Source organism: Cervus elaphus, chromosome 30 (assembly GCF_910594005.1).
Source record: "Cervus elaphus chromosome 30, mCerEla1.1, whole genome shotgun sequence".
NCBI classification, from domain to species: domain Eukaryota; kingdom Metazoa; phylum Chordata; class Mammalia; order Artiodactyla; family Cervidae; genus Cervus; species Cervus elaphus.
This window is the reverse complement of record NC_057844.1, coordinates 23,901,287-23,919,746: the sequence shown is the minus strand read 5'-3', so window position 1 is coordinate 23,919,746 and position 18,460 is coordinate 23,901,287. Positions and strand designations below refer to the sequence as shown.

At 39.4% G+C, this 18,460-nt stretch overlaps 1 protein-coding gene across 1 annotated transcript in view; it reads left to right on the top strand.

Moving 5' to 3' along the window:
• The window catches only part of FREM2 (FRAS1 related extracellular matrix 2), a 157,741-nt gene that overhangs the window by 62,874 nt on the left and 76,407 nt on the right, over nt 1-18,460 (top strand). The window contains exons 3-4 of the mRNA XM_043892295.1: nt 9,472-9,618; nt 16,324-16,554. Coding sequence (XP_043748230.1) covers nt 9,472-9,618; nt 16,324-16,554 — 378 coding nt within the window. The remainder of the gene's footprint in view (nt 1-9,471; nt 9,619-16,323; nt 16,555-18,460) is intronic.

The window sequence follows — 18,460 nt, the reverse complement described above, 5'->3', positions numbered from 1 at the left end:
GAGATGAAGGTTTGGTCCCCAAGTCAGGAAGATCCCCTGGAGAAGGAAATAACAATCCACTCCAGTATTCTTGCCTGGAAAATCCCATGGACAGAGGCACGCGGCAGGCTGCAGTCCACGGGGTCGCAAAAGAGTTGGACATGACTGACCTAATGCATGCTTGAGCTCAGTCCCACGTGGTTTAGGTGACAGTTACCCAGGTATCACAGTGCACGTGTGTTTTCTCTTAGGAAGGGTGTGCGTGTAAGTGCCTTTCCTAAGAATGGCCTAGAAGACCTCTGCACAAGCATATGTATCCATAGAAGTCAATATGTGCTGTGCGTATTTCTCTCCCGCTCTGGGTCTTGGTCATGGTCCTTGTTTTTCTGTATGTTTCTACATATATTCTCTACATGTCTCTGTGGATCTGACCCCTTGTGCTATGCAGCCTATTTTTCAGAATGTGTTTGATAGTGGGAGGGCTTCCCCCACGGCTCAGCAATAAGGAGTCTGCCTCTGAATGCAGGTTCGATCCCTGGGTCTGGAAGATCCCCTGGAGGACGGCATGGCAACCCACTCCAGTATTCTTGCCTGGAGAATTCCATGGACAGAAGAGCCTGGCGGGCTACAGTCCATGGGGTCACAAAGAGTTGGACATGACTAAGTGACCAACACTTACTTACTTACTCCCTCTTTGTCTTTAATATTCAGTTACTTCAACAGAAAAAGGAGAGGGAAATAAATATTGAGTAAATGTCCTGAGCTCCTATCAAATTCTTTGAAGTTCCCCTTTTACTGAATTTCTTATCTCCGTTCTTATACTTAATCTTCCAGGAACACTTTGCCTCCCCTCCCCACCATCTCGCTGAGTATCCAAATACTTGTGCTTAAGACTGCATTTAAACGCTATCTCTGCCATGAATTTGTCTTTGATCCCCTCAGGTTAGCATAATCTCTCACTCTTGTGAGCTCCCCCGGTTCTTTATCAGTGGCTCTCTCCTAGCACTTGTCAGCCTCTAGCTTATACACATTATCTACATACTCATGCCATCTTCCATACTTGAGTGTCAACTCCTGGGGGCGGAGGGTGGATGTTAAGAGCCAGTTGGCTCCAGCTTTGTACCTGGTGGTTTTCCATAAACAGTAAAATCCACCTGACTATAAGGGCCAGAAAACAGAATTCCAGGAGCTCTCAGAGGTTCTGTTATGGAAGATTCTAAGGTCAAGTAAACTTTTTGTTCTGTTTTTTTTTTTTTTTTTTACTAATTAATTTTTCTTATTGGATTATAGTTGATTTACAATGTTGTGTTACTTTCTGTTTGTACAGCAAAATGAGTCACTCATACTTATATCCACTTGCTTTTAGATTCTATTCCCATGTTGTTGTTCAGTCACTAAGTCATGCCCAACTGTTTGCAACCCCATGGACTGCAGCACACCAGGCTTTCCTGTCTGACACCAACTTCCAGAACCTACTCAAACTCATGTCCATCGCATCAGTGATGCCAGCCAACCATCTCATCCTCTGTCATCCCCTTGTCCTCCTGCCTTCAATCTTTCCCAGCATCAGGGTCTTTTCCAAGGAGTCAGTTCTTCACATCAGGTGGCCAAAGTATTGGAGTTTTAGCTTCAGCATCAGTCTTTCCAATGAATATTCAGGACTGATTTCCTTTAGGATAGACTGGTTGGATCTCCTTGCAGTCCAAGAGACTCTCAAGAGCCTTTGCCAACATCACAGTTCAAAAGCATCAATTCTTTGGCACTCAGCTTTCTTTCCAGTCCAACTCTCACATCCATACATGACTACTGGAAAAAACCATAGCTATAACTAGATGGACCTTTGTTGGTAAAGTAATGTCTCTGCTTTTTAATATGCTGTCTAGGTTGGTCATACCTTTTCTTCCAAGGGGCAAGCACCTTTTAATTTCATGGCTGCAGTCACCTTCTGCAGTGATTTGGGAGCCCAAAAAAAAAGTTTCTCACTGTTTCCCCATCTATTTGCCATGAAGTGATGGGACTGGATGCCATGATCTTAGTTTTCTGAATGTTGAGTTTTAAGTCAACTTTTTCACTCTCCTCTTTCATATTCATCAAGAGGCTCTTTAGTTCTTCTTCGCTTTCTACCATAAGGGTGGTGTCATCTGCATATCTGAGGTTATTGATATTTCTCCTGGCAATCTTGAGTCCAGCTTGTGCTTCATCTAGCCCAGCATTTTGCATGATGTACTCTGCATATAAGTTAAATAAGCAGGGTGACAATATACAGCCTTGACGTACTCCTTTCCCAATTTGGAACCAGTCTGTTGTTCCATGTCCAGTTCTAACTGTGATTCTTGACCTGCATACAGATTTCTCAAGAGGCAGGTCAGGTGGTCTGATATTCCCATCTTTTAAAGAATTTTCCACAGTTTATTGTGATCCACACAGTCAAAGGCTTTGGCGTAGTCAATAAAGCAAAAGTAGATGTTTTTCTGGAACTCTCTTTCTTTTTCAGTGTCTTTCTTTATCTCCCACAGTTTGCTCAAACTCATGTCCATTGAGTCGGTGATGCCACCCAACCATCTCATCCTCTGTTGCCCCCTTCTCCTCCTGCCTTCAATCTTTCCCAGCATCATGGTCATTATAAGTATTAAGTAGAGTTCCCTGTGCTATATGATAGGTTCTTATTAGTTATCTCTTTTATATATAATAGTGTGTATATGTCAATCCCAGTCTATCCCTCACCCCACTTCCTTCCTGGTAACCATAAATTTGTTTTCCACATCTGTGACTCACTTTTTGTTTTATAAATAGGTTCATTTATACCATTTTATAAGATTCCACGTATAAGTGATATCACATGATATTTGTCTTTTTCTGTCTGACTTACTTCATTCACCATGACAATCTCTAGCAAAGTTTAAAAGTTCATCGTAACACCAAAAGGGCAATGAAATAAATTCCTTATTTTAATTTTCATTTTTGATTATCACAATAATTAATAACATTGATGCTGATGGTAGTTGCATGGCTACTGCCCTTACTTTCTAAGAGAACAAGACAGCTTAAAAATCAAATTTTCCCTATACATTAGGTAATATTGTCATCTTAATCTTTTCTATATTAATATCTATCTCTACTGCTGATTTAAAGGTTGATATCCAGCTTTTTAAAATAGCCATATATTTGATTTCCAATTCACTCCCAGGGTGAACTTTATTCTGAACAAATGGAACTGTAGCAAGCTAGAGTCAGACATGACTGAGCCACTGAACTGAGAACTGAGCAAGCTAGAAAACCCTAGGGCTTCCCTGGTGGTTAAGATGGTAAAGAATCTGCCTGCAATGCAGGAGACCCAGGTTCAATAAGAAAATCTTAGCAGGTTGGAAAAATATTACCAGTGGAATTATGTTCTATTGGAAGCTAACTTTTCTTCATGGAAAAAAAAAAAAAAAAAGTTGTCAAAGCTTCAACAGGCACCCAGAAATGACCGTTTACTTAAGCACAAGTCAAAGTTGTGACACCAGTTTTGTATTGAAAGCAGTGTCCTTTGTCTTTGCAGAAATTAGGCAGCCCTAAGTTCCTAGGGAGGGCTAATTGAAGGTTGAGACTTTGTTATTCTAAAAAAAATCTGTTGTGTTCCCATTGAGAAAGAAGCTGAAGATGACTAAAGACCAGCTGGAAAAGTTCAAAAGAGGTCTTTTCATCACAGCCTTAATGGCTGTGGTGTCAGGGTTTGGGGACAAAGCATTTGGGAGTGTAGTTATCAGCTGTCAGACACCTGTTGTATGGATTTATGACACCGGTTACAACTTTAATTTATTTCCAATGAGAATAGCTCCTTGAGCATCATAGATGACAGAATCTCTTAGAAAAGCAAAGAATGACGTGGAAGTGAAATTTTGTCAGTTTTTTAGGTTGTTTAAATTCATCTAAAATTTCACATTCAGTAAGCTGTGGCTATTATTATTAAAAGGGTCAACACTGATTATCCCTATACTTTGAGGTTTTAGGGGAATTTACATGGTAGGTAACCTGTAACGTGTAGTAAATAACATGTCTTTACATTCTTCTTCTGTGGACTAGTTTTTGAGACTTTATTGAATTTGTTACAGTATTGTTCCTGTTCTATGTTTTGCGTTTTTTGTTTTTTGTTTTTTTTTTTGGCCACGAGGCATGTGGGATCTTCACTCCCCAACCAGGGATCGAACCTGCACCCCCTGCATTGGAAGGCAAGGTCTTAACCACTGGACCTCCAGGGAAGTCCTTTTACATTCTTTAGATGAAGTACAGAGTTCCATGTGCAAGACCGATTTTATTTTTTTTTACCTTAAATCTTTTAATGTTTCAGAATTTCATTCCTTTGAACTAAAACTAGGAGCTGCATCAAAATGAACTTATGTGCAAGGTCAATTTTAATAATCAGAGTTACAATAAAGTTCAGCTTAGGTCTTCAGATCCTTATAGCACTCCTGCACAATAAGTAATGCCTAAAATTTTGCAGATCTGAGATGCAATATGATTCCCATATGTAGAAATCAGAAGAGTTATGTAGTATTTAATTCTATTCAAAGTGAAGCTTTATACACTAACATTCTAGCCTCTAGTAAGATATCTACTTAAAAATCCTCAATGTAGAGTGAATGCTGAGCATTTAAAACAATTACCTGGATTGAGTCTCAATCTTGTGAAGCAAAGTTTCTCAGTGTTTCTTTTGAATTTTATTTCAAATAAAAGCTGAAAGTGGTGGACATATGAAGTCCTTGGCGAACTTATTCAGCTGTCTGTCACTTGAAACCCCTGATTAACCAGTAACCTGGCACTCTGATCCTTCCAGGACATAAACACCAACCGGAAAATAAGCTTTATAAATCTGTAAGTAGAGGTGAAATTGGTCATCCCTAAGACCATCTCTGCTACTTTATAATGCAACAGAAGGGTTAAACAGGGCTTTTGTCATCAATAACCTCTGGAGGTCTGATCGAGACAAATCCAAATCCCAGTAGTTCACATTCATAGGCAATCATTTAAAATCTTTACATGGTGTTCATAGAAGAATACACACTTTAGGAAGAGTGCTATTAAAAGTAATTTTATTTAGGAAATCCCCTGGTGGTCCTGTGGTTAGGACTTGGTACTTTCATTGCCAGGGCCCCAGTTTCAGTTCCTGGTTGGGGAACTAAGATCCCTCAAACAGCATGGCACAGTCAAAAAAAGATTGTTTTAATTACATTTTTTTTGTTGTTGTTTTAAAAAGATAAAGTGCTAAAAAGGGTATGTTACACTTATATAGGATATTTATATTGCCCGATAAATGAGGCATTTCTGAACTTCTTTCAACCAAGATGTTAAAGTGTCTAATTCATTAAATCAGCACTTTTCTAACTGTAAGCAGAATGAACTCCCTGCTCTCCTGGGTCATGGGTTACAATGGGAGGAGACAGAGTGAACAAACTAAAACAAAAGCATAAATGGGATATGAGGTTGTGGAAAGCACTGTAAGGAAAAATTACCCAGAATAAAGGTGCTAGAAAATGCTGGGTTTTTTATTGGTATTTGCCGTTTCATATTGAATGTCAAGAAAAGGCCTCATTGACTTGAGATTCTTAAAACATACAATATTTAGAAAAAGGGTAATATTTTCCTGAATATTTCAGGAAAGAGTTAGAATCAGATCTTAAAATTAGCTAAAAATGATTAAAGAGAAATGGTATGTTTAATGATCTCATTCTTAAACATAGGGGAAAGAAACAGTCAGGAAGAAAGTGTACAGAACTATAATAAAATTCATTTGTTGACCACATTAAACACAAGAGTTACTGAATAGGTCAGGCGTGATTAATCACAGTCAAGTCAAACTGTAGTATGTGTTTTATTTTTCTCTTCTTGTAAGCTGAGAACTTTTAAGAAATAAGGAATAAAACAGGAGTTGCAAAGTACCCATTTTATAACTGAATATCGTATTTACTCCATAGGCCTTTTATTGATAGTCAAGGAAGAAGTCGGTAGACCTCACAGTGTCGCTGCCATTACACTGGCTTTGGGCACTAGCAGGATGAATTTGACCAGGGACTGTTCTGGGGTGGGGGGGATGGGGGGATTTGGGTAGAATAATCATGAAGATAAAGAACTACAGTTACCCTGATTGAAGATACAGAAGAAGTGCACACAGCATGCTAAGCCAGGCTTCCTGAGCTGGTGATTTGGCCTTAAACAAATTAAGGAGGAGTAGGGTGTCGAAAAATTGATGCTTTTGAACTGTGGTGTTGGAGAAGACTCTTGAGAGTCCCTTGGACTGCGAGGAGATCCAACCAGTCCCTCCTAAAGGAGATCAATCCTGGGCGTTCATTGGAAGGACTGATGCTGAAGCTGAAACTCCAATACTTTGGCCACCTCATGCGAAGAGTTGACTCATTGGAAAAGACCCTGATGCTGGGAGGGATTGGGGGCAGGAGGAGAAGGGGATGACAGAGGATGAGATGGCTGGATGGCATCACTGACTTGATGGGCATGAGTTTGAGTAAACTCCGGGAGTTGGTGATGGACAGGGAGGCCTGGTGTGCTGTGATTCATGGGGTCGCAAAGAGTCGGACACGACTGAGCGACTGAACTGAACTGAGGAAGCTACAGGTATTCTGAGCAGAAGACTTCCCACATGCAAAAATCACTCATCAAGTTCAGAAAACAATAAGAAGTTGGGTATGAGTGGATGTTCCTCCCCACGGAGAAGTGATGGGACATGAAGCTGTAGGTATTCAGATGGGCTGACTGGCTTGGTATAACTGGACCAGAACTTGGGAAGAAAGTCTAGGACTTGATGGAGCCACAATCTGAATGAGAGGGAAGTGCAGCATAAAGTTGTTTCAAGTAATAATGAGAAATCAGAAAGCTGTTAGGTATTAACTTATGTAATTAAATATGTTATTCTATTCTTGTTGGGTATCTATGACTTTCTAGAAGAAATGTTCTCAGTAATAGAACATAAAGGCAATACTGTAAAAAAGTATTTTTAAAGACAGTAAGACCAGGTCTTGGTGATAGTAGAAGAATGAACGGCCACTCTCAGTCTCTGATGGAAATGAGCACAATTAGGAAGTGTGTACAATTAAACAGTAGGAGAGGCTATCCACTAAATTGCAAAACTGCCCAAAACTATCGACAGATGAACAGCTGCAGAATTACTGAGATGAGAGGGCTAGAATGATGACAGGAGGCTTCATGGAGGAGATGGAAAAGGGAGACTCGAGTAGAAAGTTCAAGCAGAAGAATGATGGGAACACCATCACTGCAGGCAGGAGAGAAGAACTGACAAGAGTCAGGGTGACAAATCCACGGAGCAGCAGGACTCGGCTCAACCTCAGAGTAAGCAGGTTAGAGGCAAGTGGAATAAGACAGGGCAGGTAAAACCAGAAACCTGCCAAGACGGCCTCATGGCTTGATGTGTGCAGCAGCTGTAGGGAGATGGGGCAAAGGAGGACTGAGGATTTAAGGCAGATCAAGAGTCAGGCAGTGGGTGAGCTGGGTGGATTTGAGCAGGCGTGGTGCATCGCGAGGAGCGAGCGAACTTTTGTCGAAGGAGGCTACATTTGTATCACACTGTAATGCATGCATAGAAGGCTTATCTCACTTGACCCAGGCATCAATTAACATTACCCTCATTTGACTCTCCAGATGAGGAAATAGAGGTCTAGGAAAGAAACTTGCTCAAAACCAAACAGCAGATAGAAGTGAAGTGGGCTGTGGACTCCAGGTTGGGGAGCACCCAGCCTGTGCCGCGACCCCCTCCAGGACAGTTCCCAGTGTCTAGGACATGGCAGGCACAATAAGTTAAGAGCAGAATGTGGAAGGAACTCCTGTTCTCCAGTCTATTTATCTTATTAAATTAAATTTAAGATTTAAATTTAAGATTAAATTTAAATTTAAATTAAAGATTTAAATTTAAATTAAATTAAATTTAAGACTTAAGATTAAAACTTAAACTACAAGTTGAAACATCTTCAACCCCACCCATCGAAACACCAAGCAGCTCCCTATTTGTAACGTCTCATGTTGCATCCCAGCATTGACAAGCATCAACATTGTTTCTGTATTTTAAGTGTTTTAAGTATTTCAACAAAAATTTCATATTTTTTTGTTTAATGGCTGAATTCTCTTTCATTGATTTTTATATACCAGAAAAATAATAAATTCTAAGATTTTCGATTTGGAGGCTATTACAGAAGGTATTGCAATGCACAGTCCCTTACAAATATATTTTTGCTTCTCCCACAGAAGGACTTACGAGATCAAATGGTATGAACATTTTTTTTGTCTCTTACATACATTGCCATGTAGCTGTCTAAATGGCTTGTGCTAATTTACGACTTAAACAGCAATAAACAAGAAAAACAATTTCCTTACGTAATCTCAGCTCTACTGGGTGTTCTCTTTCATCTTTAGCACTTGTCAATTCAAAGCTCAAAGATGCTGCAATTAAAAAATAAAATTTTCCGGCGAAGATGAACATTTGTTTCACGTGTTTGTTCACTTGCTATGTTTCTCCATGTGCAGATTTTTTTGCCCTCAGTCTATTAAAACCTTGATGTTTTCCTGTCTCATTTCTTTCTCTCTAGCATAGCCCTGTGTGAACTCAGAAGGAAAGAAACTGGAATTAAAATTGCGCCTCTAGCTGTGTTTAGTATTTGGGCCTTTTCCCACCCTTTTACAGAAAGACTTAAAAGCAATTATTGACGCCTTTGTTTATAAACCTCACCTTACTCTGAAATAATTGGTGTAGATCAAAGGAAATAGAAGGATACATGCATAGTGATCAGCTGATAACCACGTCTCTTTTCTTTTACCTAGCAGAGCAGCTTTCACATTATAGAGATCACACACAAGGTTTATTTTCCCCGCATAGGAAGCCAGCTCCATTTTGGGGGGATGGTGGGAGGAGAAAGCCTTATCTTCAGAGTAGAATGAAATCAATGAAAGGAGCTGTCTGTTTGCTCTAAGGAATGGAGTGGACTCTAGTGGGGAAGGGAGGCGGAGAAGGGATATTTGTTTTTCCTTAAGTGGTTATAATTAAAGCCTTCCACCCAATTGCTCAGTGAACCAGAAAAAGCTATTTGTGAGCGGTGTGTGTGTGTAACACCACAAAAACGGTTTGCAGCTTTCTTTCTGGTAAAACTTGCTCTCTAGCGGCACCTTGTGGGGAGTGAGTCATCCTTCAGCTTGAATATTTGATTTTGTGAAGAAACAGAATTGCTTTTGGTAGTCCTGGGCGCCTTCCTAGTAATCCATTTCCCCTGCTAAAGACTAAGGCATTTTGTGAAGATTTATGTCAGCTATTGTGTGTCTTCATGACAGTTGGTGGACAGTAAGCTGGTTTTCCTTGGATGTATACTAGATTGTGAATCAAGCCAAGTAACTAGAGGGATTCCTAATGTTTCGCCATTTGAATTGTCTTTGGAATGTCTAAGGTCATTCATTAAAGAGAGCGCTAATCTGAGGCTTTACACTTTTGTTTTCCAGGTGGAAACAAATTAACCAAGCAGCATTTTCGTCTGAACTGGGCATGGATCTCCTTTGAAAAGGAATATTACTTGATCAATGAGGACTCCAAATTTCTAGATGTTGTGCTTAAGCGTAGAGGTTATTTGGGAGAGACTTCCTTTATAAGTAAGTTTAATTTGCACTTCTGTCCCCATATCCCTTTTTCTATCAAAAGTTCATGATTTTACAATAATTAAAAAATGTTTCATTTTTCTGGTCTAGGTTTAAAGCTTAGGGAGAGACTGACAATTAAATTAAAGGCTCTTTATACTCCTAATGAAACATGCCAAAAGTTTTGTGTTGAGGCTAAATCAAAGAAACAAAGGCTGAAAAATAAGGAATATGTAATCAAAATATATATCTCTTCAAAATTTCTACCTACATATGACATTACCCTGGTATAAATTAACAATAAAATGTCAATAATTGCTCATACGTGAAAATAATTTAAATGTCACTAGATCTTAGAAGGTTGTTTAGTCGCTCAGTCATGTCCAACTCTTTGCAACCCCATGGACTGTAGCCTACCAGGCTCCTCTGTCCATGGGATTTCCCAGGCAAGAGTACTGGAGTGGGTTGCCATTTCCTTCTCCAAAATCTTAGGATAGGCTCAAGCAAATCTGTAATTTATAAGATAAATGTCTGCTGAAATATCAAATTATGAAAGCTAGTTTGATAATAAGTAAACAAAAAACCTACTTAGTGACCTGTTAGGCATTGAAGCATAATTTACTATCTGTTGCATTCAAATGTTCTGGCAGGTCGCTAAAAGTTTCAAGAATCCTAACACTACATAAAAGTGCTACATAAAAGATATATGTTGTAACTTTTCTTCAGAATCAAGAGAAAGGTGTTAAATATCCATCACTTTTTGCTGCTTTACCCCTCTATGTAAAACTGAGAGTCAGAAACACATGCGTACTTTTTTTACGAGCTCTCATCTCACGCTCAATTTCATGTAAGCGTAAAATAGAGAAAAGGAGGTATATTTGTAATTTTAAGCAGCCATTTTATCGGCACAAGATATTTGGCATCTTAGTGAAGAGTGATTGCACCCCAGGCAATTATATTATTGGTTGGTAGCCTATGTTATATAGGGGCTTCTCTGGCCTCTCAGTGGTGAAAAATCCACCTGCTAATGCAAGAGATGCAGGTTCAATCCCTGGGTGGGGAAGATCCTTTGGAAAAGGAATTGGCAACCCACTCCAGTATTCTTGCCTGGAGAATCCCATGGACAGAGGAGCCTGGAGGGCTACAGTCCTTGGGGTCACAAAAGAGTCAGACATGATTTAGCGACTAAACAAGATCAGCAATGTTATACAGACATCTAGGCTCATAGAGTTTTCATGGGCTGAAATAGCTTTCATTGAGAGTATCAACTAAAGAAAGAATCTAGGGAAATGTTGGCAAAATTAAAAAGCTGATAACCCTGTGTTTGTTTCCAAAATGATTATTTGAAATTTTACTGGTCCACAAAATTAAAAAACCTGAAACAGTAGAACCATATCAATGCACGTGCACACACACAGACACACAGACACACACACACACAAGCCCACACCCCAAGCTTTTGCCAGGACCTCTGTCCCCACCCACCTGCCGTGATTACTCCTGATGCCTGGCTGCAGTATATTAATTACCCTTCATTTCAAAGATGCTTTTTGTTGTTTTAATTTTAGAGGAGGGTTTTTCACACCCTGCTTCGCCAGTTCCTCAAGATTGTTCTAGCTTCAGGAGGACTGGTTGACCCTTAGGCCCATCCCCCAGCTTTGCTTTTAGCACATGCTTCTTTGTAGACAGTCATGTACAGCCACGTTTAACCTTCTAGAGCACAGTGAATGCTCTTATTGCCCTCAAAGAACTATGCTGTTTCCGTGCATACACAGTGTGACCTTCAGATCAGAAATCTAATTGATTCTGTCTTACATAGTCAGTGGTGTGCCTTAACTCTGCTTTGTACTTGAAAATAGAGCAGAGAAGTTGCAGGGAAAATAATAACTGAAAAATAGAGCATCTTAGCGATTCTTCAGCAAGTTTTCATCTATTTGCATGTTACCTAAATTCCCACTCCTAGTGTGTGAATTTAATTATTCACTCAGTCACTTGATAGGAATGGGAAAGTTAATAGTTGAAAAATATTTTTTCAACTATCTTTTCAGGGACTTCCCTCAAGGTCCGGTGGTTAAGACTTCACTGCCCAATGCAGAGGGTGTGGATCGATCTCTGGTTGGGGAGCTGAAATCTCATGTGCCTTGCAGCCAAAATACCAAACGTAAAGCAGAAGCAATGTTATTACAAATTCAATAAAGACTTTAAAAATGGCCCACATCAAACAAAATATTTAAAAAAACACACACACACACCTATCTTTTCAGGTTTTTCTCTCTGTTGCACTTTTAAGCTGGATGCTAAAATATGGAATGAGTGCTCTTTTTTTCTCCTGCAGTTATTTTTTTCAATGAACCAGTATTTCCTTCTAGTATGGAAATCACTCGCAATCCTATAAAGGCTCTATCGCTCTACCAGGCTAACCTCACCAGGTTACTCAGTAACCTGGGGTGATGGAAAGTTGGAAAGACTTCTGTGCATGGCCCTCACTCATCAATCATTGAAGATGGTAATAGAATTTACATTAGGACTGGAATGGAAAAGTCAGGTTAATGTGAAGGGTCATCCCATAGAAGTTCTACAATGGATATTTTTTCATATGACTGTTCCCCTACAACCTCCAATTTCATGTATGGACATTTAGAATTGGATAGTTTTATTATAGCTAATGGGGCTTCCCAGGCAACTCAGTGATAAAGAATCCACTTGCCAATGCAGGAGACTCGGGTTTGATCTCTGGGTAGGGAAGATCCCCCCAGAGGAAGAAATGGCCATCAACTCCAGTATTCTTGCCTAGAGAATCTCATGGACAGAGGAGCTCACAGTCCATGGGGTCACAAAGAGTCAGACACGACTGAGAAGCTGAGCACGCATGCATTATGTTACTTACCTACAGGCACACAGTTAATAAATCATGAGTTTTATACATAGATTTTTCCAGAGATAATTGTTCATTTTATAACCATAATAACTCAGTAATAAATTAAATCTGTATTTGCATTCCACAAAAGAAATTCAGTTTCAAAGATATAATTGCTTCCAGTTATCAAACATTTACCTAATACAAGCTATTCAGCTAAGCACGTTAAGTACTTTACCGATCGCTTTTTACACTTTACAATCCTTTATTCCCTAACTCAACTAGTATTTTCTTGAGTGCTTGATAAGTGCTAGACACTGTGTTAGAAAATGGACTATGAGGTAATGACTATAATGTTGTTTAGTCACTAAGTCATGTCTGATTCTTTTGGAACCCCATGGACTATAGCCCACTAGTCTCCTCTGTCCGTGGGATTTCCCAGGCAAGAATATTGGAGTGGGTTGCCATTTCCTTCTCCAGGGCATCTTCCCAACCCAAGGATTGAAGTGGCAGGTGGATTCTTTACCACTGAGCTACCTGGGAGTTTCCTGTAATGAGTTATTGAGTTATTATAATGGGCCAGGCCTAGTTCTGAATACCTTACATTGTCAACCCCACTAGAAGAGGGTCATTACATCCTCCATCCTTCCTTACATCCAGGTAAGGAAGCAGAAGGGTTACCATGTTCTCAAAGTTACACAGCTACTAAGGGGCAGTGGTGAGATTTGGTTCCAAGCCTGACTGTCTTAATTACCACCGTGTAGGGCTTCTTAAATCCTTCCCATGATCCCATAGCCTCTGTGTGGCTGAGGAAGGACTGAAATCTAACCTCTCATTCCAAAGTGCATGCTAAGTCACTTCAGTCGTGTCTGATCTTTGTGGCCCCATGGACTGTAGCCCACTAGGCTCCTCTGTCCATGGGATTTCCCAGACAAGAATATTGGAGTGGGTTGCCATTCCCTTCTCCAGGGGATCTTCTTCCCCCAGGGATCGAACCTGTGTCTCTTACATCTCCTGCATTGACAGGCAGGTTCTTTACCACTAGCGCCACCTGGGAAGCCCAAAGTGCCTTACTTAACCTCCATGCAATTTTTCCACACCACAGGAAGAGATGCAATTGTAACTTTATTCAGTAAATCAGAGTAATATGTTTTTTTAATAATTATCTTTGAAAAAAAGAAACATCAATTTAAGCCTAATTTGTAAGCTTTTACTTTCCAGAATTATTCTTGCCCCGTATAATAATATTTCTGTAATAGGTTTGGTTTTCCAGCTGAGTATTTTTGTCTCCAAGTAGGAGCAATATTTTTGAACATTGACTATGTCACTGTTTCGTCTATTGCATTCAAGTGTGGACCATCTCCTCTACAATCTGTACACTATTTCTTCATCCTTTATTAAAGTTAGGCACCTCTGTGTAGGGCCTCATGGAGGTATGATGTATTTAGTATGTGTCTACCCACCCATGTGAGTCTTATGCACATTACATGGGGAATCCTGTTAAAATGATTCTGATTAAGTAAGTTTGGGGTATGGCTTGAAATTGAATTTCTGAGTGCCCAGATCTTGTTCAAGCTGCTGACCCATGGACCACACTTCAAGTAACAAGGTAGACTAGCCCTGTGTTTAAAGTGGATCCTATGTGTTAATTATGAAAAGGGAATCTTTATTTTTACTCCAAGCAAGTTAAATATTCCATCTGGCTCTTAGTCAACCTTTTAAAAAAGATGACATGCCTTTCATTGTTTTCTCATGTTTGAGAAACATGTCAAACAGTTTAAGATGACAATCTTTTCCACAAAATAGAAATCTATTTCTCTTCATTTGATAAATCAAAGATATTGTCTGTTTATACATCACATCCAATTGAAAATCTTTTATAAAATCCACCAGGAAAGTTCTGGGTGTTTTTGGCAGCAACAACTGAGATTTGCTTTTGCAATTTATTTTTTATTAGGTTGGATGACTTAATTATCAATGAGAAGGATGACTAGTTGGAACTAGTGGACATTCCTTGTGTTATACAGAATCCTTCTGGTTTTTCACTGCCTTTTGAATCTCTGGGGAAATAATGCATTGCTGATGAAACAAAACAAAACAGAAAAGTGGGCAGTAGCTATCAGAGGTGAAATAATAGATTCTTTTGCTGGTCGTACCACTGGGAATAAATGGGTCAATGAGCCGCGTGTGTGCTGGAACCTCAAAGAGAATGATTCCTTTCATCATCACCTTGGCAGTAAATTGTGGTGGATCTAAGAAGTGTTGACAGCCACTTTGTGTGTTCTAGGAACCAGAGAGCTAACAGGAAGCCTGAAATGCTCAACAAGATATGTAGTGCTGAAATTCCTGGTTCTGGGCCCCTTTTTTGTTGCCATTCAATAAATTATGCTTTACCTCTTACTGAACAATAGGCAATATTTCTGAGATCTATAAGAAGTGATATATTCAGATGAAGAAATATTATTCAAATTGTTCTTGTATAAGCACCACAGGGGCAGAGGTTTTATCTGTTTTGTCTCATGCATAGTAGGTGTTCTATGTATATTGGTGGTTGAACGCATCTTACTTGGTCCAGTTTCATTTCTAGTTTGAAAAACAAAGGGACATTTTTTTTTTCTGGAAACAAGATAAGTTTTTCAATTAAGTGAGAAGTGATGCAAAGAATTTATTTTCAGACTTTTTAATTCCAGTAGGCTCAAAATTTTATTTTTCTTCTTTTAAATCTGTCTTTCTACCAACTTCTCTGAAAATGGCCAGTATTTAAAGGAATATATTTGAAAATTATTCTATTAACTTGAATCATTAAGAGGTTCTAATTCAGTGCCCAAAGATAGAACAAGTACTAACTGTAATTTTGTAATTTTTCTGTGATGTTGAATTTGTTGACTCTTATTCATTGCTTTATAGATAATATATTTTATTATTTGAGTATGTGGCATAGTAATGGCAAATAAAGATCTTCTCATAATGTTCTTGGAGACTCAGAGCTCCTTCAACCTTCCCAGCTAGTGGAAATTGACCTTGAGTGAACCCACAGAGTAAGCCAAACATACTGCTCACAAAAGTCGTATATATTTAGCTCTCCAGTTCTGTTCACTTGGCTTCATGGAATTCTGCAGTGCTCCACAAAGAAAAACCTGGCAATAGTCATGTTGACAAACAGTGAATCAGATTTTTTAAGGGTTCTAATGTTGAGTGAATATTGTAAGTTTTTAGTATTATGCTTGGTCATTTACAGCTCAGATTATCAAAGAATTCACTGACTCACAGAGTCAGGCTTATATTTTCTAGTTAGAGAATTTTTCTCAAGTTTTTAAAATATGACACATACAATACAACCCATGCAAAAAAGTAAGTGTGAAGAGTTTTTAGGTTATATGAATTTGTGGGTGTAAGACTGTTTCAGAGCATGAGCATCAGTTTCCTCTATCTCATTTTATAAGCAGTTCTAATACAAACTTAACTCAAAAATATATGACAGAGGGTCCAGTGGTCCCTAGGGGTCCAGTGGCTAAGACTCTGTGCTCCCCCTGCCGGGAGCCTGGGTTCAATCCCTAGTCGGGGAACTAGATCCACATACCTCAACTAAAATTCCTGTTTGCCACAACTAAGACCTGGAGCAGCCAAATAAAGATTTTTTTAAAAAAGAATATGCGAAAGAACCATACTGGGGCCACAGTAGAACAGAAATCATGGACTGTTAATACCTACAGCAAGACACTTGAAATTATCCATTTCATGGAATCAAAGCAGGATTTACTTTGCACTGCAGGATATCGTAACACAGAACGTTAACAACCCAACATAACAACCCTTAATAACCCAACTGAAAATGAAACTACGGATGTTGTGTTTTTGTGAAGGTATTGGCACAAGAGATGGGACTGCAAAGAAAGACAAGGACTTCAAGGGCAAAGCGCAGAAACAAGTGCAGTTCAACCCAGGCCAGACCCGGGCCACGTGGAGAGTGCGGATTCTGAGCGACGGGGAGCACGAGCAGTCCGAGACGTTCCAGGTGGTTCTCTCAGAGCCTGTGCTGGCTGCCCTGGAGTTCCCCGCAGTGACCGCAGTGGAGATCGTAGACCCCGGAGATGGTAAGAGCAGCCGTCACCTCGCCCGTGTTGTCGCTGTTGGATTTTTATGACAAAGCACTTTGCAAAGGAGGTGTTTACATGTACTGTTTGGATTTCCACAGCGCAGACTTTTCTAGATGAATGGTTCAGCATTCCTAGATATGCTGCTGGATTAGGGAACTCAAAAATGAAAGAAGAGAAGCTCCACTTTTTTTAAGTCAGGGAACTACGAGTATGCATAGGATTATCAACATGTTCTTTCTCATTGTCATTCTATCCTTTAGAACCAACATCACTGATCTCATTTTTCTAGAATTATTTCATGACTTCGTTGTTGTTGTTTAGTCACTCAGTCGTGTCCAGCTCTTTGCGACCCTGTGGACCGCAGCACACCAGGCCTCCTTGTCCTTCACTATCTCCCAGAGTTTGCCCAAGTTCATATGAGTCCATTGCATTGGTGATGCCATCCAGCCATCTCATCCTCTGACGCCCTCTTCGCCTTCTGCCCTCAATCTTTCCCAGCATCAGGGACTTTTTTAAGTCTTTTAAATGTCATTTAAACAAATACTTTAAGGATTCGGTGGTTTGGGGATTAATTTGTTCTCCATATAACACTTAATTATTCAAATTTCTTCATATCATTATCAGTCAAAACTTTTCATCCTGCTGTATGTTTATCCATATTTCTTACATAACCGCCAACCCAGCCCCACTCTTTGGTGAAAAATGTCTTGAATCATTGCTCCTAATTTCTATGAGATCACATTTTCTTGTCATTGCACAGCCTTGGCTGATGTTGGTTAAAATGAACCTCCCTGCTTTTGAGTGTAATTTGACCTTCCCTTCCCCTGTCACACTCCTACAGTCCTGACTTGTCTCAGTGCAGCCAAGAAGAAAAAAAAAGGTTGAATTGGCTTTTTGAGGGCTGGCATTTATACAAAACTTGGAGAGACTCCGCTAAAGCTGAAATCCTGTCAGAAGACAGACGTGACTTTCTTTTAAACTGCCAGCCTACTTTATTTCATCAGCCAGAAAACTCTTAAATGTTCTGTGAAGATACAATCTACTGAGTACATGAAATGGAGACGTGTGTGGAAATCTCTGGGTTTAACAACGGAGCATAATTAAGGAGAGAGGATAGGAGAACCAGAGCCCTGGCTCTGTTTGTTTAACATCTTTGTCCTTAGTTGAAAATGAAGTTCAGTTATGTTTATCATTTCCATTAAAGAACAGTTAACAATTTAATTACATTTAATTTTATCTTCATTATCTAGGAATAAACAATTAAATTTTCTTTTAGTCCTGAGTTTTGGGTAAGTTTTGGGTAAGCTAGCATAATAAAGCTTCTCTCTTTGGAACAAGTCTATGACAGCTTTACTACATATAAACTGGCCCATTATTTAGAGCTTGTTTGAAGCCATTGCTTGGTATTTGCCCATTGGTATAATTGCCATACTTGACCTTAAGGAATAAGACACTTAAATTCATGTGCTTTCCTATTTATAAGCCCAGTGTTACACAGAATACTCTCTACTCATATTAAGTCTGAGAAGTGGGATTTTAATAACAAATACACACACACACACAAACACACACACACACATGCATACTCTTTATATAATCTTAAAGGCTACCAAATAAAAACTTGCCATAATTTCGTCTTATGTAATGGTCATCTAAGCTGTCTTGGCATTTTCAGGATGAAGTTCAGCCCCATTCATTCCAGGCCATGATCATCCCTGTGATGACTCACAAATGTTCTGCTACAGCAAATGCCTGGTATGTTCCATGTCTTGTCAAAGACCAGTGGTCTTGAAATGACAAGACCTGGCTTTGATTCCCAACCCTACTATCTCTAGTTGTCTGACCTTAATCAAGTCAAATAGCTTTCATTAATATTTTGCTTCCCAATGAACAAAAAAGAAAA